This window comes from Manacus vitellinus, unplaced genomic scaffold (assembly GCF_001715985.3).
Source record: "Manacus vitellinus isolate BGI_N305 unplaced genomic scaffold, ASM171598v3 scaffold_0_pilon, whole genome shotgun sequence".
NCBI lineage: Eukaryota > Metazoa > Chordata > Aves > Passeriformes > Pipridae > Manacus > Manacus vitellinus.
In genome coordinates this window covers 21,875,205-21,897,989 of record NW_021938789.1, presented here as the reverse complement: position 1 = coordinate 21,897,989, position 22,785 = coordinate 21,875,205, and the positions used below count along the sequence as shown (strand labels likewise).

Sequence of the window (22,785 nt, the reverse complement as noted above, 5' to 3'; positions counted from 1 at the left end):
AAAACTTCTCCCAAATTTTTGAACTGGTCTCATGCAGAACAAATCAATCCTTTGAGAGCTCATATGAAGCTCCAATATGTTCAGCTGCGGAGGCAAGATGTGTTGCAAAATATACCCACAGAGCCACAAGACAGCCACTGTGGCTTGGCCAAGCTAGTAAGGGAGTCCGGAGACACACGGGAGCACCCTACTAGCAGTCCCCTTCCCATGGCGATCATGTTGCCAGAGGAAAATTACATTTTTCCCATTGAAAACACTGTGGCCAGTCATACTACCATATTTACATGGGACTCCTCCAAAAGGTGTTTTCAACAGAGCTAAGAAAACGATCTGCAGAGTAGGACGCTGAAGAATGTTAGTGGAGATTGCCAAACATGACCCCAAATGATGACTATGGGCTACAGGGTCTGTAAACTGCACCTACCTGTGTCTGTTTCTTTTGCCAAGCTCATCTTCAGAAACGGGGTCAATGTCAGGCAGGGGGATGATGTATCCACTGTCAGCACTCAGCCTCTGCTCATCAAAACCACTCTCCCTGTCCTTTAGCTTGTCTTCATTCTTGTAGGTGACACCAATGTAAGCATTGTCACAGTCCCCTCTCATGCGTGTGACAGCTGGGTGATCACTTTTCAGGAAGTCCAAGTGAATCTTCTCGTAGCTCTGAAAATATTCATTTCAAACCCCTCATTAGTAGCTATTCACTGAGGCTGCCTTTCTTCAGATAGGCACCTGTGATTTGTTAGCCCAGCAAATATTCTGCCCTATGAGCCATTGACACTGGATGGAGAAGCCCAGCATCTTCAATTACTTTGAAGGGAGAAGTGACACGTAAGTTTTGGATGATGCAAGAGCAAATGTGGTAGCACAAAGCAGACTAGTAAATGTGAAAGAAGGGTAGGGAGAGGGAGAAGAGAGTTAAGGTAGGTGGGAAAATGAAACACTGAATGATGGGGCAGGAAGAGCATGCCCAGAGCTATCAGAAGTGTGGGGGAAAACTTGATGATGTAAGGGTACAAAGACAGAGACAGGGAGCTTATACACATGGGGCAAGTAGTCCCTTTTTTAGAATTATTTTACTGCCTAGAAAATCCCAAGAAAATATATAAAACCAATTCTCCAGTAGAAAAATTGAGTTGGTAGGATTTCATTAAGAATGGAGAATTCTGCTTCCCAGCCAGTACTGCAGAACTGCTTCTCTCAGTAAGCTTGAATGAAGAAACCGAACATACAGTGTCCCCATCCTAATCACGTAATTCATGTAGGTTAGGATGTGCCAGTTCAGTGCTAATGGCTCTTGTCGCTGGAACAACACTTATAATTCCCTCTGGAACAGAATAGACAAAACACAGAGAAAATTACAAAGAACAAACCTTTTTGTACTCTCCAGGCAACAAGTTCTCCACAATTTCACTCAAATGGTAGAAAGAAGGTCTTTTCTCTGGTTCACTGTTCCAGCACTTCACCATGATCTCATACCTGCAGATTAGATGGAAACCACTTTATCCAACTAGTAAAGGAACATGAGTAACCAAACAGAAACTAAAGCCAAGTCTGGAGGCTGGCCAGGTGTGGAAAAGCCAAGTGCACACATACACTTCATTGGTAGCATGGTCAGGTTTGGCCATTCGGTATCCACTCTTGATCTTGTTGTAGAAAGTAGAATCGACCATCATGCCAGGATATGGTGTGCCACCTGCAGATAAAAGAGAATTAAAAGTACTCCTCTGTACTTGACTATCCATGCAAAGTTCCCAAATACTGTCTTGTTGTTCATGTCAAAGAGTGCTAATGCCATAAATTGACATGGCATCAAAATGGTTCTTTCTCAGTCAGTGTTTCACTTCAGAACTACCGTTTTGATGACATTAAGTCCCAGTGTGAAACATTGGCTAGGAAAGATTGAAGTAGGTACTACTTAGAAAAAAATATCTTTGAAGCGTTTATAGAATGTATTGGCTACAGAGATCAGATGATCCCTGTCATCAGCCATCATTTGGCATATCTGAGGCCATGACTCTGCCTTGCCACTGAATTTCTGTGAGATCTTAGCCAATACACTTGCTCTGTTTGGTATTATTGCCTTTGGCACCTGTATGACAGCTGAGAGTGACATGGCCTGAGTTACACACCCCATCCTGGCTTTGAGGGTGAAGCCTCAGTGTGAGTAAGTCCTCTCTATACCCGAGTGGTCCCACCTGGGCAGCTGGCTTTAGAACAACAGCTAACATGTCAGGTGCATGGATTGTTCAAAAGTTTGGACTTGGCCCCTGAGCTGACACAGTTAGCTGATAATTTGGGGCTGCAGCACACAGGAATCATTGCACTCATGCTCGGCTGATGCTGAAGTGAAAAAAGGGTCATTCGAGCAGAAGTCAGCATGGTAGCAAGATGTCGAAATTGACCTCGTTAACAAACACTGCTGAGGATATATTTTGCTTTCCAAGAAAGAAAACTTTCTCAGACAGAGGAGCCATACTATAATATTACCCCAGAAACCTCAGCCCTTTCAAAAGAAGGATTTTCACCTAAAACTGGGCTTCAGAACCTTCTTTACAGGGCAGTGAAGTATAGGTGTGCTTCAGTTCCTGAGCAATGGCACTCACATGCCTCACAGGTATTCCGGAGAATGGATATTAACGGGATCCTATGATGCCCAGAGATTACATATTACAGAGATACCATAAACAGTGGTGCAACTGTTGTTTTCTGAGAAGCAGCTATGTGACAACTTATTCTAGAAAATAACATTAGGCTTGGGGTTGCTAAGAGGCAGCAGTAGTTACCATACAGGCACAATTAATTCTGCTGACAGTAAATCTGGGCAACGCACACTTGCTGAAGCAGGCCAGTCACCTGTCCATGGGGCTAATTAATGAGGCTGAGGAAAGAGCCAGGCTGTTCCCAGACGGGAACTGTACGTTGTCCGTAACTGCTGTATATTGTCATAACCACTTTACACTGCCATAAACCAACTGTGTGAACAGTGCTGATCTGGAAATGAGAAATCAGTGTCCCAGAAGACTGACATTTATTTTCATTCCATAATGGGACTAAGACATGCTCTTGTGAAACATATGAAGAGACTGTTTCAAACCAGCCACTAAGCTGGGCTGCAGCCCAGGTACCCCACAGCAAGGGAGAAACATGTTGCTTCTCATATTAGTTAGAAAATCAGTCCTGGTACATCGCATCAATACTTTTGCACAAAAGATTTTCAATCAGTTTTTCAATTTTCTAGAAAAAGTAAAAAAAGTATCTTGCAAAAAATCAAACAAACAAAAAAAAACCCACCCCCCCCAAAAAAAACCCCACAACAAAAACAAACAAACAAAAAAAAACAAAACAAAAAAATAAAAAAAAAAGTAAAAAAAAAAAAAAAAACAAAAAAACCAAAAAAACCAAATAGAACTTTGGGAGAGTATGGACATTTCACTTTACACTGGAATCTGAAACCCCATATAGAAGGACAACTAATGGTGGATTTCACACGTGCATTTTTACTGTAGAATTTTAAATACTTCGTGTAGGACAGTTTGAACTGAAAAATATTAATCACTAAGCATAGGAAAAAATTCACTGTGCATACCAAGAGAAAATATTTCCCACAGCAGAATGCCATAAGACCAGACATCACTTAATGTTGTGTATAGGTTGTCAAAAATGCTTTCAGGTGCCATCCATTTTACTGGGAGGAAAGTCTATAACAAAAAGAAAGAAATCCCAAACCACACAGATTAGTCATTAAAGAAATGCTTACCATTCCAAATGTTATTTGATAGCCAGGAATAACCTCTCTCTATAAGAAAAGTTGTGTTAACCTGACTAGGGTTTATTTTTCATGTCATTTAACACAGAGATACCAGGTTTATAAGCAATGTTACTAGCTGCTCCCCACAAAAACTAATTAAGACATAACTGTATTCATTTTATCACTAGCAAATGACCAGGCTGATTAAAGGAATGATACAAAATCCAGCACTGCTGAACTAGATCTGACATGTCATTGTTTGATATGTCACTACTCTTTCCATATCATACTATCAGTTCCTTAATAATTTATGCAGTCACAAAACTTGCCAGTTTAAAAAAGTACTGTGAAGTACTGAATGCGGCCAAGTACTTTTTGGCTTTAAAACAGAGTTAGAAAATTTACAGGAATTAATGAACTGAAGAAAAATTGTTCTGAGGAGCATTCATCCCAATGGTCAATTAGTGTAAGCAACACTGAATGGCAAGAACATGAAACAGCATTTAAAACTGACACTTTTCATTTCAGTTAAAGCAGAGCTTTACTGATTAAGTACATACGCTGCCCTTGGAGACATAATTGGAATCATGCATGATGTCTCTAGCCAGCCCAAAGTCACAGATCTTCACAATTTTTCCTTGAGCCAGGAGGACATTACGAGCTGCCAAGTCACGGTGCACACACTGTATGGGGAGAAATAAAGTTGTTCAAGGACATGCTAATTCCATGAGGACCATTTCCCTTACAAAGATCCCTGAGAAGGGGTTGATCTGGGCACAGTCTTAACAAGACCTTCTACTGAACAAGTGCCTGTATTCCTTGAGGATAGGGACAGGGAGGCACTGGCCCACAGAACTGGTGAGGTGTTATGCAGATAGACTGTAGTGGGGAGGAGACCAAAGTGATGCCATCCTTTCCCATTCTACCCATCCTGTACTAATGACATGTCTATGCTTCTGACCATGCTGGTCTGTGGCTGTACAGACCCTTCACCCAGACCCTGCCTTGATTCTCCACCATCTCTGACACTGACTCCACTAATGTCACAGGCTGCAGCAGGAGAAGAGGACTGATTTCTGCTTTGGTTTTTCCCACCATGGTGATCTCTGTTTCCAGGTAAATGAGAAATCTGTCTACACTTCCAAAAAGAATATTATATTGTGTCAAGTCTTCAAAATATAAATTGAAACCCATAGTTAGAGAAAAAGACATTTTTACGCTTTCTTCCATTTTACTTACTTTTTTACTTACTTACATTTTTAGAAGCCAAGAATTCCATTCCTCGTGCAACTTGGTAGGTGAAGCTCAGCAAATCCAGCAGGCTGAGTCCCTCTGAGCCATCATCCGAAAGAAGGTTTTTGACTTCTGATTCTATTGAAAAGAAGAGGAAAAACGTGTTTGTGCTGTGGAGTGTGAAAGTATCATCCATCTTCCCCTACCTATCATGATTCTGAGCTGATGATTTTAGCAGAGTACCATGACCAAAACAGTCTTTTCGTAATAACTAACCACTTTTAATGTCTTCATCAGTCACTAGCACATGCTGCATTCTTAAAAACATGGAGTATTAAATAAAGGGTTTGAGTTTTCTCCTGTCTGTAATTTTTTCCCCTGGGAAAAAGTGAAGTTAAAAAGGCTCACTGTAATGTTACACAGGTTGTTTACTCGGTGTGTAGTACAAAACATTCATTTAGAGGTCTTGCCTTCATTAGTTTTTTGTGCATGCATGTACATTATTATCTGTTTACTTTTGCTGAACGCTGTTATGTTTCCCAGCAAGTATTCACTGGGACTAATCCAATACCAACAAAAAGGTTCAGAAATTCTATGGTAATAGTTCTTATTTCTTTTATGAAAGATATCAGCAAAAAACCAGTCAAAATTCAGTGATTCATTTACCCTGACTGTCCTAGAGAACAACATGGGTACATTAGTCTGCTGTGTAAATCTGGGACTGGATGTGATTCAGTTTCCGAGGCCTAGAGGCAGAAGTGACGGTGCCAATTTTTAAAGCAAAGCATATTTGGTTTCTGAGAACAGCGGTGGGGAATGAGATGTATTCATTATATTCATTACATAATCCAGGAAAGTGTTTAGGAGTGTTCTGTGTTTGTTTAAGTGTCAGTTAATGTGAAATGTAAGTGGAAACAGAGCAATATAAATTACTATTATTATTGACCATTGCTATTGCTCAAAATCTTGCAAACTACAGTGACAAAATCACTGCCTCCAGAGGTACCTACAGCCCTATTGCAGAGCATTCAGAACAGAAGCAAATACACAACTGGACCCCTTCTGCTCCAGCAACATGCACTCCTATCCCCAGAGCATAACGAAAGAATAAAAGCATAAGCTTTTAGCTTATACCTCATGCTCACACACTTGCTGAACAGAGCTGAGCAGTTTACATCTATTTAGAAGGCCAAAATAAGATATGTGTTTATGCAATATGCATTTATATTAATGATATATGCAGAAGAGACAGTTCTACATTACCTGACATGGATTTTTTCTTATATGAAGCAGGTCTATCATACACAGATCTCTGAATATCAGAGTATTTAGATCCCTCCTTTCTTTCCAGCATAGGCACATACTGAGTGGTATCAGCTTGTTTCATGTCCATGTATTCTCCAGTGTTTTCAAATGATAATATCACATAACTGAAATTGGAAAAAAATATAGGTGTATCAGCTAGTACTTCCCAGGTGACTTCCCTGCCACAGCATCCTGCATATCTAATAGTTCTTTTATGGTGTACAATTGTATTGCTGTAAGATATAAGAACTGGCTTCTTGATAGGGAATAGATAAAGATCATGTATTACAACATAGCCATGTATCATGTATGTAATACAACCATCACTTATTAGTACATGTTACTGTGCATCACTGTAGTTAAACACAAGCTTTTTTCAATAGTCAGGTATGTAAACATGTATTGCCTTAATTCCCAAAATCCCACTGAGTTCAAGTATCACTACCTATGGCTTTTAGTTCAAGGTATTCCAAATTATAAATGTCATTTATCCACCCAGACAGTTTGCATCAAATCCAGTCTTGCTGAACAAACCCATGTCCAGATGCATAGTCCTGTTTGTACACAGCTACCAAGTCAGTTGATCTATTCATCTGAGTCATTTTTGGAATGAATATCTCTCCACCTTCTAAATCCTGGCTAATTTTATGGCACTGCATTGTTGCTGAACGAATGATGACAAGCTTCCTTCACCATCATCTGGAAAAAGCTGTGGGGTGTACAGTGACAATAAGGAAGCTATTGAGACTGGCTAAGCCATTGGTAGATAAAGGAGAGTACTTGAGCTTGTAGAACAAGCTCTGCCAGGCTGGTAGAAGGGAAGGAGTTTTAGACAGTGGAAATTCCCCAAGAAGGGAAACAAGGAAACAGGTAGATGCACTTTACTTTTAAACTTGAGTGGATAGAGATAGGTTTTTTTACAGAGAGAAAAAAAAAACGAACACTGGGCTGTGATTTATTAATGAAAGTCTTATTTGGGATGTCAGAATGTTCGTGGAGAACCCACAGTGGTCCTTGGACTGCAGGCATCTCTACATGCAGGAAACATGAAACTAGGACACATGTCAGAGAGACTGAACAAAAAGTGTTAAAACCTTTCCAGACCTAAGAAACTTGATAAATAAAAGTCTAATGAGAAAAAATAGGGAGAACTTTAAACCAGTGGATGAGAGAAATGGAGTGTTAGTAATGACATTTCCTTAAGTCTCAAGTCGCTTTTTTTTTTCCTTTTTTTCACACCTTCTTGTGCTTTCATCAGCTGGGTTCATCCCAAAGATATCCAGATCTTTCTTTGGCTTCTCTGGGTGTCGGTTCAGGAAATTGTCCCTGTTCTTATGCAGGTAGTTCACCAAATCACCATAAAAGCAGTATTCAGTAATTATGTAAATAGGACCTGTTAAAATAAAGCATAATTATGCATCGATGAGTGGGGTCTTTGAAAAACAAACCCAGAAAACTCTACAGAAACAAACAAAAAAGGCTCCAAAAATAGTCGAAAATAGACTATAAAACATAAAAATTATTGTGAGTTAATAAATTTTATCTACTAAGTTATGACTGCAACTATTACCAAATAACAATCAGGTTTGTGAAACCTATATTTGTTTATATTTATTGTTAAATCCTTTACGTGAAATCTGTACGCTTGTTAAACAGTGAATGATGACCCTACAGCAAACCTTTGTCAGCCAAACTTACCTGATTTTGTAAAAACCTTTATTTTGTCAGCCAAACCCACCTGATTTTGTACAAGCTCCAAGCAGATTCACAATATTCAGGTGGGGGCCAAGATGTGTCATTATCTTCAGTTCAGACATGAGTGCCTGTTTTTCACTGGATCTAGCTGTAGCTGTTGAAAAAACACAGAAATTGCCTTTTTCAAATAACAAATGATTTCTCCTTGCTTGCCTCATTGGAGCACTGCTAGCATGGTTTCTTGGAGAAGACTATATCCTTTACTTGATATGTGTCTTAAGATTTGGAGAGGAGTCACAAATAATTAACAAAGGACTCACTTGATGCACCTTCAATAGCTGATCCAGCCTATTTTTCCCTCTCCAGTGGTACAGTGGCACAGAGGCACTCCACAAGCTGCTCATTTCAACACAAGCAAGATTCCCGTGATTCCTCCAGAATCACTGCATCAGATTCTCAGCTTTCATGAACTAGAAAATCTTCAGTGAACTTAAGATTCTTACACAAGGCTTGCCTGCTTCTCCTTTGTTGTGTAGCTCTCATTTGTTCACAAACATTCATGGTTATTTTATCTTTTTCAATATTTGCTGAGTTATTGTGGCTGCTCAGCTAAACCCAAACTTTGGATGTTTTCAGAAGCCTGGGTACTTTCTGTCTTGAAATGTCATAAAGCAGCCTAAAGTATAATTTTAAATTTCAGTCATTCCACCACTCATTTTCTACTTCAGATAAGAAGAATTAATTTATACAAAAGGAAGTTTCGAATAGCCCTGTGGAACGTGCCCTACCTTGCCCATCCCCTAGCTTGGGAAATGGAACTCCAACAACTTACGTTTCAGCATTTTCACGGCTACTTTCATCACTGGTTGCGAACGACTCAATCCATATGCAGTCCCTTCAACTACTTTTCCAAATGCACCAGAACCAAGGATTCGACCTGAATATAAGGGAGAGCACTATTTATTTCGGAAAGGAACAGCAATTCAGCTCATTTCCTTCTGTCATTCCTCTATGAGTTGATTCTTGTGTGGAAAGAACAGATTCCCACAACCAGATCACTGGTATTATTGTTATTGATGTTGTTGTTAAGCAGGAAAAGCAGATCTAAAATGCTGTCATTAAGTACAATTCTTAAGAACAAGAAAGCAAATATCAGTAGCACACCTGCACCTGGAAGCTCAACTCATTCAAATTCATCTGTTCCTGTGCCCTGTCATCTTCACTTTATCCTCTCTAATTGTCCTAGACTTAAGTTGACCTCTTTGCCTCAGTCAGCACCTGAATACAATACAGTCATGTTCCTGACTTAAAAATCTGAATTGGGTCCCTCAGCTGTAGTTTTGGTCTATTATATAAGGCTGGATGCATCTAAGCAGTAAGACAGACTAAAGCACATCAACAGCACATTCAGAAACAGACAGGCAGGGCCATTTCAGATCTGCAAGAAGCTGAAATGCATGTTGAACACGTATGAGGGGAAACTTCCCTGAAATTTAATGTACGACTGTGTTTCATCTGCTGGAATAAATTGTATTGCAAATTTCCAAGTGTTGTAAGGAAACAGCTAATGTTTATACACGCTTTTCTCACTAATCAATTTAGACAAACATTTTAGATTATCATATCCTGTCTTCTAATACAGATACAGCCTGCAGAAGAATTGTGTACAGGTTGATTGAGATTTTAGAGAAATATGAATAAACATACTGTAAAACACTATATTTCATAGCTTCTACATTGAAGACCAAGTTTGTCAAGGCAACACTTACTCAGTGAACAAACCTGTATATGAGGTACAGATGCCAGGATATTATCGTATGCCTGACAAACTCTCTTTTTAATTTTATGTTACTTTTTAACTTTCAGCACAGAAAGAATAAGTAGTGACTTCTACTTCAGAGATACACAGCATTTTGTCTTTGATATTCATTTGTGGTTTGAAGTTGTCATCTTCTACACTTCTGAAAAGCGTTATCTGGCACGCAATGCCATGTTTCTGTTATCCTCTAGCTGCAACCCCCACTTTTATTGTACACACATTTTTAAAAGAGAATTTCCAGCCAAAAGATATTTGCATCATTAACAAGCATAAAAAATGGTTTAAGAATGCTTATCTGAGTTAACACAGACAAACCTCTCCAAGATTATGACAGTGTAGTTTGTCATGCCCACAGAAACTATGTGATTTCAACATTCCTGTGCTCCAAAGGTTATCCTTCCAAATCAGGATGTGAGAAAGCTTCCCACTAAATTTCAGACTAATTCAAAACACCTGAGTCTGAAATCTGGCCCCTGAAACTTTTCAGACTGAAGGTCTGGGAGCCATATGGCAGGATGCAGCCCTTCAGAATGTGATGGTATTTGTTGATGCTCCTTGATCTTCTTGTCTTCACAAGCCAATTCCTCCCCAAACCATATTGTTAGCTGAGCACAAGGCACATATCTCCCTCTTCATCACCTCTCCTGGGCCGGAGTGCACGTGGAGACAGTGAGAGCACTTCCTAAGTGGTAGGGAGTCATCACTGCTATTTCCCCTTTTCAACCCTCTCTGCAGATGTAGCCCAAGCCCCGTATCTTTTACATTGGAAATTTGGAACATGGTGGGAGCTCAAGAACTGGAAGCATCTGTAATGCCATCACATTCTTGATGACTGCTTCAGTGAAGCCCAAAATTATAGCATGTGTTTACTTTTCTCAGTATACATGCACAGCTGTGATCTGCTTTGCCACCACAGAGGGACTGTGCAGACACAGCAGCAGCTCAAGACCCTTCAAACTAGTGGAGGAACAGCAGCTATTTCAGCCTCTCTACCAATTCATAGAGCTTATCTGCTGTCACTGCCGAAAGAAGTGCTGCTTTTCTGCTCAGAGGACACAAATTCAAAGGTGAAGTCTGTGAATTTGTTCCAGATCCAGCCATCTCAACCGGATGCCTCTGGCTAAAATTGAACTGGGATGATCAGCCCACCTCAAATTAAATCGTTAAGTCTCTTGGCCTATATCAAAAGCCAAACAAGTGCCAAGCTTTACAATCTAAGTCAGTTTCTAGACTCATGAGGAATTAGGTATGACATCTCTAAGTTTCGTGTGACTTGAATCTTAACTTGCCTTTTGCAAATGGGCATAGGTCTGATTCTGTGTCAGACCAGCATTTCATTTTAACAAAGTCAACAGGAAAAATGAGTGGCTTGCTGGGAAGTGATGAGAGCAATTCTGCCATCTCTCTACAGCCACCCCAGGTTCCTGAGCAACAGAACTAGGACTCTCAAAAGGCCCTGCTCTCTGCTGTATCAGCCAGAGGAGGAGGTACAGGTCCTGCTGGAACCTTGACATTTCTCAGCAGATCCAGGAGAAGGCAGTGGTGTTCAAGCAGCTCATGGCATTACTGCATTGTTCTTTCTGTTATGCATCTCCTAGGCTTGCACTGGCTGCTGAAAGCTTCAAACAGCAGTGCACTACATACACTGTGGAACAGTGATTGCAAAGGGAAATTTGCAATGTAACCCAAATTCATCAATTCAAGCTTCATCCAGTCAACATTCAAAGTTGGCGTTTAACACAGCACTGCACTCCAGGCACTATTGGCTAGAAAAAACAAATAAATGCCAGCTGGCTTACACAGTTAGGATGGGAAATGCTCATCTGGCTGAGGCAAAATGGGTTTGTAACCTGCTTCAGAGCCTCCCTGAGCTAAAGGTGTAATAGCTTTGCTGTCATCTCCCACTCAGATAAGAGAAAACCCGCACAAAACAAGATTATCAGCCACAGAAACAAAAGAGGGTCCCCCCCATCAGCAAGTATTTAATATGGCAAAACTGTCAGCAGGTATAAATGTGAACTGTGTCAAGAAGAAAGCTTGTGCAATCCAGATTACTAAAAGGATATGTAGCATTGATTTTTAGAGCACTGACTATCCTGAATATACTTGTAAACAAGAAGGCATTGAAGCAGGCTGGTGCTCATGAGTCAGAGGGAAACAAAGTCACAGTGGTGGTCTTTACCAACTCAAATCTGACAAATCCTATTTAGGCATATAATTAAAGTCTGGGTTGTAATAAAATAATTCCATTAAATATCCACCCTCCTCTAGTGTTCAATTAGCAACACGAATTTAATTAAAGGATATTGTTCCTGAACCAGAAATTTTTGTGCTGCTTCTTTCAAGAATTAACATCAACTGTTTCTCTGTAACGGGGAAGAACTACACCAGGGGAGCACATTTCTTAAAATATATCAAACAAAAAACATATTTCATCTTCTTCCCCTCTATTTTGTGATGCAACTTGGTGCAGAGATACCTTCAAGGGAGGGAAGCCTTGTATGTTTAAAGCACTATCTGTATAGAACATTAAAATTTTCTATAATCATAACATTTTCAATTGATATAAAAGACGCATTGGGCCAGCCTCGAAGAAGTAATTATGACTGAATTCTGCATGAATTCCAATGAGAAATAACAAAGCAAGAAAGAAGAAGGAGAAGGAAGAAGGAGAAGGAAGAAGGACAGTAGCCACAAAAATATGCAGTTATTGATATATGCTTGGCATGGATTAATAATTTTAAAAATATTTTTAATAAAACTACATAACTACTTGCAGATTTCCCTTGGCCTCTGTACATAAGCATATAAATGTGTTGCAAACAAAAAATACTGATGTTTTTCTTCTGGATGTATTAGCATGAGTGTTGAAGAGGGCAATTAATGCTGAGAGCATCCCCCTAAACTGCATGGAGGTGGGCACTACACATTGAGAGAGAGATGGAATTGAGGCACAGGAGACACTAACACAAGAACTTCAGGGCTGATGCCACTGTAGGAGAAGAAGAGGATGAGGAAGGAGAACTGAGGAGAACAGACAGGCACAGAGACACTCTGAACTTTGTGACCATAACTTCCACTGTAAATCCCAGTAACACAGACCTCAGAGTTGTCCTTAATTGTCTTTATCCCTAGAGAATAATGAGGTTAGTCCCTTAGACAAAACTTACCAAGCACTAACCCATCTCGAGGAAACTCCCATCTGGAGTCATAGGGCAGTTGCATTGGGTCCACATAAATGTATTCGTGGCCATCAGGACTGATAGACTCAATGACTCTCCATCTAATCTCGTACCTTGGCTTCTGCAGAGCACATTGAATGCAGACCCAACAATTAGTCCTGTGCTTGACTTCAGAGAAGATCAAAACCCAGCAGGGCTCAGCATCCAAACTGAAATGCTTTTCTACATTACCTGTTTCCATATGATGACTAGGACAATCAGTGAAATTATCACAATCACTAACAGCACTAGGACTGCAGCAGCCACCGTTAGCTCTGATCGTAAGGCTGTGGAGTAAAAAGACAGACAGTATTTTCCTCCTGAGCCGTGAGGAACATGACACACACATAAGACATCCACCTCGCCTGTCATCGCAGTTCCTATGTCCTGCGGAAGTGGTAGGAGCAGTTCCTGAGGCTGGTGACTGTAAAGTCTTTCCAAGCCCAGAGCTGCTCTGCCTTCCTATTTCAAAATCAAATACAGATTGTCTAGAAGAATGTCCCGATAGCCAGTGGCAGTAAAATGGTAAAATGAATCATGGAACCACATAATAAGCAAAAAACAGATGCACCATAAAGACCTGTAAAATGCCTCATCCTCAGATGTCTCAGGGTGGAAGAAAAAATCCATTTTAATTAATTATCTACAACAATTCATACTTTTATCCATTAAGATTGAACTGGGGGTGTGTTAGAGTGGGGTCAAACTGACTGCTATAATTTCATAGAAGGAAAAAGCAAACTCACTAGGAGCCACAAGCTTCAGTTCTCGAGTAACGGCACCAAGGTCATTCCTGGCCACACATCGCACAGCCAGGGTTTCCTCTACCTTCTGGAAGGTCACCTGGCTTTCCACCACATTTTTCTCATCCAGGTGGGCTTCCATGTGTATATCAGAGATGTTGTTAGTCAAAAGGGTCCATGAGGTGTCATTGCTGCACCTGCAGAGAAGAATAATGGGGGAAATGAGCATTGGTTGTAGGCACAGATAAATAAGAGTGAACAGAACAAGAATTACCTTTCCCTGCAAATTTCTGCTAACAGCAATCCTTTTAAAAGATAGAAATTGTTAAGACTGCCTCTATAGAAAGCCTGCATCTTTGTTCCCTCATAATAATTATCCTTCTGATTCTCATTACTGCTTCTGACTGGAGGGCCCAACAGTGCAGCCCAGTAGGTTTGGTAGAGATTGACCTTGGTGTCACTGTGTATCCCATGGAGTTATGGTACTGGATGGATCCCTATTTTTCCCAGAATCCTTAGTGCTGTACAAGGCTCCTGGGGACAGGGCTAGGAAGACAACCATCCCCATTAGGCACTAAGAGGTTTTAGTAAAATGAGAGCAGAACACAGCTCGGAAGTGCCAAGGCCTCCTAGCCTTCTTCCATGCATGGTCTCCCCCTCCCTGTTGGGTAATACTACAGGGAGAAAGCAGCTTTGCAGTAAACACAGAAAGAGCCAACCTGGAACTGGCAAAAATGGAAGTAATTACTCCATGTTTTTAAAACACTTTGACGATGAAAATTATAATTAGGGGGGAATAATCACAAGTGAAAACTTAGAAGCACACAACAGTGTTAATGAGGCAGACTGAACTATCTGGGAAACTAAAAAAACTCCCTGTGTGGAGGGACAGCTACTTCTCAAGGTCCTTACTCAAACCAGGACTGTGAAATCCACAAACTTGGCTTATTGAACACAAAGTTTCTGTGAGATAAACCTGCTGAATTGATGCACTGTTTCTTCTCCTATAAGATGTAATAGGAAGGACACAGGCAACCTCTCTTGAAATATAAGCAACATGCCTCTAAAAAGAAATAAAAATTATAAAAATTATCTAAAACTTACTGGCTCTTGATGAGGAAAACATGGTACCGTAACTAATTACATTAAGCTAATTGAGGATACACATAATATTTTAGGTAAGACAGCACCCACTCCTCTTACTTTTTAATGTCCTTGCAAACCAGCCATTCCACATCAGGAAGTGGGGTCCCCTCTGCCAAGCATCTCACTGTCTGCCCACCTGTAGTGCCATGGTGATCATCCACAAGGGCTGAGATCAGAGCTGGAACTGGGAAGGAGTCAGGAGTTTGTTAAAATATTTGTCAGCATTTACAAAAAAAACAACTTGAAATTCAAAGCAGGACAGGTGTTGTTTGGCCAACAACTTAGCAATAGCTAGAGACCCAGACTCATCCAGGAAGTGCTTATCTCCCATAGGACAGCTTGGATCTTAGGCTAGAGCTATGAAAAAGAAGTCCTGCGGTTTTGCCACGTCCTCATGTCATACTGAATGAGCTATCGCCCTGCTGTCAGCTGGAATAACTTAGCTGGGAGAATAAAGTTTCTTTTTGGCTCAAGGCCAGTGCAGAAATGAAAGCCAGGATCAGGGTAAAAGAGCTCAAGGGACCCAGCATACACACACTCCTCCGCAGACCCTGGTTCATGCCTTTTTTATATCTATACTCCAGGCAATCCAGTGTTTAAGTGCATCAAGTCTTTGCTGTGTGGCATCAGTTATGGTGGGAAAGTCTGTGGGACTCCTTACCTTGTATTAGCAAGGAGAAGGTGTATCTTTTAATCTCGTCTTCATTTTCAGCAACCAAAGTATAGTATCCACTGTCTTCTTCCTTGGCCCTTATCAATTTTAATACACTCTTAAACCTGCAGAAATGCAAGTTTTGTTTGTACTTTTAAAGCAGGCATGAAAAATCACTTTGGTGAAACATATAATCTGGGTATGTTGAGATTATAACATAGTGGCATTTAGCATTTCTAGTATGCCTTTAAATGAAGTCATTACTCAAGTGGTAAATAACTACCAACATAAAACTGAGAAAGAAGTGGGATTAGTTATTTTCTGCAGGGACCTGACAAAGCTCTGATTTTACTGGAAACAGCTAGACATTATTGGTATGCAGACATGTTGAAGGGAATTAATAGGTTTAGTGCTCAGAGACCTTGAAGAGGTTGGTATTATGAAGAGAATAAGAAGAGGCAGATTACGCATTGTCCTTTAGAGTAGAAAACAAATTATTTTTAAATGCCACTAAAGAAGAAGCAACAAACTGAGGTGGAAAGAGAGCAGGAGCAGTGCCAGGTTTTTGGGGGGAAACTCAAGTCAACATCGCAAAGTAAGTGTCAGAAGGTTTTTACCTTGTTTCCTGGACTCTGTTAGAACTAGTAACAATCTCAGTAAGATTTTCAATCAGAGTCACATTATCCTTCAACCAGTACATTTTTGGTGCTGGGTAAGCCTGCACATCAACAACAAAGTTTTTGACTTCATGCAGGTTGACAGCTTCCAGAGGGCTAAACTGAGGCTCCAGGTGAACAAAGCCTTTGTCTGTAAAGGAAAAAGCCTTGCGTAAACAACACTGTGCAACATTTTTCAAGAATGGTGTTTTCCAATGCATTAGTAATTTGGGACACTAAAATCAAACTATACCATGAACTGTAATGACTACTTTCTTATTTTCCTTAACCTCCTTGGTTGCATGCCGAGCAGTACATTCATAATCCCCTGTGTCTTTCACTGATGCCTCAGGAATGGTCAAGGTGTAAACCAGCTTCTGCGATGGGACTTTGATGTCATCAAGTTTTATCAGACCTTTTTCTTTCTGTGGTTTGGAGAAAAAAAAAAAAAACTTGCTTAAGTAATTGAGCTGAAAACACATCATAATCTAACCAGATGCTAGATTCTGCCTCCTCTCAAAACAAGAATAATTTATTGAAAAGAAGAAGACTCCTGTGAGTAAAAGGATGGTGAGAATGGCAGACCGTGTTATCATGAGAGGCTGGAACAAAACATATTCCTGGGCTAGTTTTGAAAGGTGGCATATACCAGGGACTATGACGTGTAAGACAGAAAGTGGAACAAAACTTTCTCAAATAATTTTTCCTCTTGGACTCATAACTTACTTAAATAAAACATGGGATTTGTGTTCACAACCAGGTACACTTCAATTGTTCCGTTTCTTCAGTGACCAGACTTTTTACATGGGATACTCTGAAATTGCCTGGGACGGGTTCTAACCAAGTTTCACTGAACAAAATTTTTCACTGCAAAAATATGTCACACCAGTTTGAAAATTTTCAAGGTTCTCCAAAAGTTTTAAGATTTTCTTACTAGATGTTTCTCATTAGTTAATAATTACAGTGACTCTAAGAGTCGTTTCAGTTTATACCTGCATAATGAAGAACACTTAAGAATATATGATTCTTCATTGTCCTTTATTATGCCTGAGAACCAGAGTTTAAGAGAACCATTTTAGAGGTTCAGACCTTCAGCAGTAGAGCTCTACTGAGATGTCCAACACACCTAGATCTTTCCAATTTCACATTTCTTTTTTCAAAGCAGCACAAGACCTGAAAGACAGATCCTCAGAGGACGGACTGCTAGCCATACCTCACTTTCCTCTCATGCTTTGCATACTTACTAACAGCAAACTCTAACTTTTGGGATTGACTTTTCTTTATGATAACTTAAAATTCAAAGAGCTTACTTTGTTTTCCCTCCTCAGTTGTCCTCATTCAGATAAGAGAAGACTATATTACAACCCCATCCTCTTTCCCAGTAAGTAACTAGAAATATTGAGGGAAAAAGAAAAAGAAAGAGATTTACCACTTTCCCGGGATAATTCCACTGTAAATTAACCACCTCATTGTCAAAGACCACACAAGTTACTACGATGGTCTCGCCTGTTTTGTAGACAGTTTTAAGAGCTTCAATTTCAACTGGAAGCTGTGAAGTAGCTAAGAGAAGAGAGAGAGAGACTTCATTTAGTTTTAAAAAGAATGCTCTTTTCACATGGTACAATTTCAGAAGGAGATTTCCATTTCACTTCTTCTACTGAGGAATTATCTGAAAAATTCAGTAAAATTACTGCTGATCTATACTGATATAAACAATTAATATTTAAAGGATGAAGTGTACAGGCATTAAGTTCAATCCCACAAAGAAATTATCCACTCATAAAGTTTCAATTAGAAGTTCCTATCTCAAATGCCCCTGTGAAAAGGCATTCAGTATAAAAGAAATCTCCCATTTTGCTGATCAGTGACTGTCTTTGAGAATCCCTTGTTGTCCAGGAAAAACATTTTCAAAGTAATTGAATCATGATGTTTTTCAGGCCACACAAGGTTCTAAAATTCAAAGCCACCGAGAAATGCCAGCCTTTTAAGTTATGTTTCAGCAAATAAGATGAAAATACATGGGCTACAGAAGTCTTTTCTTTCAACCATTTAGGAGAGAGAGAGGAGATGGGAGAGGAGAAAAAGTTAGGGACACTTTATTCTTATCAAAATTAAAATTAATTGTAAGTAAACTCACAACTAAGTAACTGGCAATACTGACAGAGGAGCAAGGAGCTCATCATTGGGGAAACGGGATATAACCGTGTGTTGCTGGTGCTAATATGGTTCTTACAGTGTGAAGAAAGAACACAACTATTCTTTTTATTTTAAACGAACAGAAATAGATACCTCTTATAATATAGACGAGAAACTCATCAGACTTGAACTCCACACCTTTAGCCACTGTTTTGCATGTGTATGAGCCCGCAGGAAAATTCCCTATGAAGCCTTGTTTGGTGTCATATAAAGCATACACAGCCTTGTCTAAGCTGTCAGTTAAAGTCACTTGAGCATCTGGGTCACTTGTCCGACAAGGGATAACTGTGGGATCACCTTCTTCTACTAGGATGAACTGGTCTTCCGGTATAGAAGGAACAAAAGGCATGTCTGGGTCTGTAAAAAACGAGATATAGTATTACACTGTCTTGTTTGTAGCAAGCCCACATACAAGAATTGGATGTCAGTGGCCACTTATAGGTCATAACTGAAATTTGTAAAGTTCATTATCCCAGTTTTTCAGAGATTGCAGGTAAGGCTTGCTAACTGAATGCAGTATCTCATTTTAGCTATTTGATGTGACATGTAGTGAGAGATTTCTTCTAAGCACAAAACAAGAAAGGACTTTGTGACAATTCAGGATGCAGGATGAAAAAGGCAAAAGATTCTCCCCCCAAAATGCTAAGTGTTATTAATCACAACTCACTCATTTTAAGTTAATTTTTTTTTCCTATGGTATTGCTAACTGTCTTTTAACCAACATATAAGCAGTGAAAAAAAAATAAAAGTAAAATGAAAATCCAACCACTTTCCAAGTCAAATAAAGTAGAAGTCAGTTTCATGTTGTTTATGTTGAACGCCACTAAAGCCACATTTCATCAAAAATAGTTCAAGGTACTTATCTTCATGTATTTCTAACATGTCCAACATTACAGTTATGAGACATAGTTAATTATGGTCACAGCATGTGGTTTTCAAAATATGGTATTCAACTAGGAAAAAAGCAAACAAACACCTGGTAGTTTTATTTCTTTTAAAGTCAACAAAAAGCATGCCAACTTTCCTACCCAGCCAATCCAAAGTCTGAGTTTAAAACATAATTGCATAACATTATGCATAAAAAGCACAGCCCTCCATTTGGCCATTCAGAATAAACAAATAATCCCTGCTAGCCTGAAGCTTCTGTGCAAAGCTTTATAATAAAATTTAATAAATAGCAATCCAAATCCCTCCAACAATAGACTTTCTGCTGCACTGGCAGGCTCTTTGTAGCAATATTCCAAACACAGCGCTCCATTCCAAAGACACTGCCAACTCCATGTATTCATTTTCTCACTGTAATTTAAAACAGAAACAGGATTCACCTAGTTTGGTTCTCTGTGTGCTGTTAGTGAAAATAGGATATTGTGTGAAGTCTCAACGTAATCCTCCCTGGCTAAAGTGGGTTGCTACCACCCATTGCCCTCCTAATTCATTGCAGAAAAAACAATTGTAAAGACAAAGTTTAGAGTGGAAACAGAGACATCCTCTATAATTTGGAGAAAAGGATATGTTTTTGCATTTATGACATCTTGATGGTTAGAGAGTGGAAAAAATTACAGGGTGTCTCTGCCTGGCAATTCTGGTAGGCTGATGTCTAGAGGCTTTTGAAAACCAAACTAAAAAGCCCTCTTGAAGAAATCTTCGATCTCTTGCCTTTATATTCCTTCACTGTGTGAATTACAAGACTACTTAACATAAAAAAACCTCTTCTGGTGATTTGGTTAGAGGTGTTTGGAAATGAAGATACACGTGGTAAAGCTGGCAGACTCTGCTGAAACATCTTGCTTCAAGAACAAATGCGAAGATTTTACATTTGTTGTGAGAAATGGAGAAAAAGTCTTGGAAGAATCATTGTCCTTGAATCACAAATCATGAACTGAAAAAACTTAATGCCACTGCAAAACAGCCTTTAAAACAGATCCTGTTACTGCTTCCTGACTTTTTCCCCTTCCAGAGTCTCCTTTACCATTATAGACATCATCTTCTTCAGAAAACACTGCAGTTTTGCAGGATGATTTGCAGTCTCTTCTTCTCTCTTTTGTTTCCTATTATGAATATTTGCTGCAAATCAAGTGGCTTGATCTTTTCTGGCCCTACAGTATTGCCCCTCTCCCCCTGAACCCTGGACAATGCCGAGGAAACATCCAGAAAGGCCATCGGTCATGGCTCAGCCTCTGGTGCCTGTCTCAGCTATGACAATAACGATTTTCATCCGGTGGAGAGTGTGGAAAACATTTAAGCAGATTTCCAGTCTGAACAAGGGGGTGAAAGGGCAATGCTGGGAGTAGGCACTCCCAAAAAGAGGGGATGCCATTTCTTCTGAATGCAACAGGTTTTCCATCACTAAAGAGAAATGTAGCACAGAGCCTGGGAAGGCTGTGTTTGCTTTGAAAATTACAGGGCACTGCATGGTAGCACCATGCTTTTAATCTTGCATCAGACCAGCCAGCAAGCACACATCTTTCCCACCCTTCTGACAGTCACCCCCAAGACATCTCCATTGCTTTACTGTTCCCAGGCCCTGTGGACACCTGAGCTTTTTCTAGATCTCAGTTCAAGCCTAATTCAGGTTAAGAACAAGATATGGCCTTCCTCATCTGGCAACTGCTTTAGTATCATACATGGCACTGATTCAGTCCCTACGCATCCCAAAATATCCATCCAAGTCCTCCCTGAAAGGACTGGCATTTATGCTAATCCCCACCTGGGAACCTGGCAAAGCTGAAGGCTGGACATACTCATACAGCTGGGCTGACCCGGTCACCAAGGTCTACTATCCAGCCCCTGGTGGTCAGAAGACCTCAGGTCTGAACTTGTGAGTTCATCATTGTTCTTGGGAACTAAAACTCTCACCAAAAAAGCGAAAGCCCATAAAAACACAGAGGAACATATCCATAGATTCACAGGGGCTGGTCTTGATTTGTATGTTAGGCAGTGGCCTTGGGGTCAATTTCTCTTCCTCTGAGACAAAAATTGCCACCAGCAATACACCTCATCTGAACATCCACAGTTCACCTCTCCCATCCAAACCTGCAAGTACAGCCCTGGCACCCTGCACTTACCAGGCACATAGATGTAGATGTCCTTCCCATCCACTTCCCCATCCTCCACTTGTGTGTGGTTATAATAGCAAACATACAAGCCTGTATGAGCAGCTGAGGCATTTACTACTTCAAGCACTGTCACGAAGAAGCCACTGTTGTTTTCTTCATGTCTAATGTCTATCCTGTGACTTCCCTCGGTCACTGGGTACTGCCAGCTCACTTCACTGTCTCCAGAGCATTTGAGTGTGAAATTGGAATTCAGCTGTACCACCATTTCATTCCTATTGGGAACAATAGTCGGCAGAGGAAGCTGGCAAAATGTTAAGAATGGTCCTGCAAAAAGACACAAATAAATATCATATGAACACACAGAACAGCCTCAGCATGGGGACGTGAAAGGAAGCAGACAGGATCCAGAGCAGCTATTTTTCTGACTATTTCAGATCTGCTGATGTCCCAGGAAATTTGCCCTTGTCAAAAGGCAGAGCTTTGCCCAAGGGATGGCAAATGGCTTTCCTTTGAAATGTTAAGTGTTTGCTTGCTGACTTCTGTTTGTCAAATCAAGAGGTGAAAGACAGACAGAGGTTAAGTTAGAGATAGCTCCCAATTCACACATTAGCTTTCCAGCCCCAAAGGTGGGCAGGCTTTATTGCAGACCAGTGAATCCCACACCCTGGCTGTTTGTTACAGGTATCTCACAGCTTCTTACAGACATGATCAGGAAGCCAGCAGTCCTGTTAGCCTTCGAGTAAGCTCACAGCTGAAAGTTGAACACAACTTCCCAAGACTAACACCTGCACTTTACATCTGATTCCTATTTGTGCAGAGGGCCAGAGCAGGGGCTTAGACTGAAAAGTTGTGCATTGGGTCTACCTCTAGCCAAAATGTACAGTTTTATAGCCAGATAAAACTGCAATCCACTGAACTAGATGTTGTAGATGGCACTGGTTTTCAGATGCAATCTCCAATTACAGGCTCAGGTTTGCAAGTCTAGGTAATTTGTAGGTGGGCTCATAACAGATCCAAATCCAAAAGGAAAATTACAGTATCTACATCCTAAAAGAATGGGGAATTCACCAAGCAAATACATTTGGTGTTTCAGTCTACCAAACGATCTGTACAAAGCAGATAGGGTAGTCCATGATAAACAAGCACCTAGGCTCACAGTGTGAAATTGCCACTCAGCAATAAATCAGCATCAGGACTCCAGACTGTCTTTGAAACCATTTTCCACTCCTGCACAAAGTTACCTCAGTCTACAGGCCCTTTCTATATTTGGCAGCCTGTGGCAAAGCCTGCCCTCCCCTCCTATCCCCATTCACTC

The 22,785-nt window shown here is 40.3% G+C and overlaps 1 protein-coding gene across 5 annotated transcripts in view; it reads right to left on the bottom strand.

The window, feature by feature from the left end:
- Positions 1 to 22,785, bottom strand: part of PDGFRA (platelet derived growth factor receptor alpha) — a 37,001-nt gene that overhangs the window by 3,982 nt on the left and 10,234 nt on the right. For all 5 annotated transcript variants that reach the window (XM_018069219.2, XM_018069234.2, XM_018069211.2 and 2 more), the window contains 20 exons: positions 21,480 to 21,794; positions 18,508 to 18,771; positions 17,648 to 17,778; positions 16,472 to 16,643; positions 16,180 to 16,369; positions 15,572 to 15,687; positions 14,968 to 15,094; positions 13,768 to 13,961; positions 13,214 to 13,308; positions 12,971 to 13,103; positions 8,814 to 8,918; positions 8,025 to 8,135; positions 7,526 to 7,679; positions 6,245 to 6,411; positions 5,004 to 5,119; positions 4,309 to 4,431; positions 3,587 to 3,698; positions 1,594 to 1,693; positions 1,371 to 1,476; positions 425 to 660 (listed from right to left, as the gene is read on the bottom strand). In XM_018069219.2, coding sequence (XP_017924708.2) covers positions 425 to 660; positions 1,371 to 1,476; positions 1,594 to 1,693; positions 3,587 to 3,698; positions 4,309 to 4,431; positions 5,004 to 5,119; positions 6,245 to 6,411; positions 7,526 to 7,679; positions 8,025 to 8,135; positions 8,814 to 8,918; positions 12,971 to 13,103; positions 13,214 to 13,308; positions 13,768 to 13,961; positions 14,968 to 15,094; positions 15,572 to 15,687; positions 16,180 to 16,369; positions 16,472 to 16,643; positions 17,648 to 17,778; positions 18,508 to 18,771; positions 21,480 to 21,794 — 3,067 coding nt within the window. The remainder of the gene's footprint in view (positions 1 to 424; positions 661 to 1,370; positions 1,477 to 1,593; positions 1,694 to 3,586; positions 3,699 to 4,308; positions 4,432 to 5,003; positions 5,120 to 6,244; positions 6,412 to 7,525; positions 7,680 to 8,024; positions 8,136 to 8,813; positions 8,919 to 12,970; positions 13,104 to 13,213; positions 13,309 to 13,767; positions 13,962 to 14,967; positions 15,095 to 15,571; positions 15,688 to 16,179; positions 16,370 to 16,471; positions 16,644 to 17,647; positions 17,779 to 18,507; positions 18,772 to 21,479; positions 21,795 to 22,785) is intronic.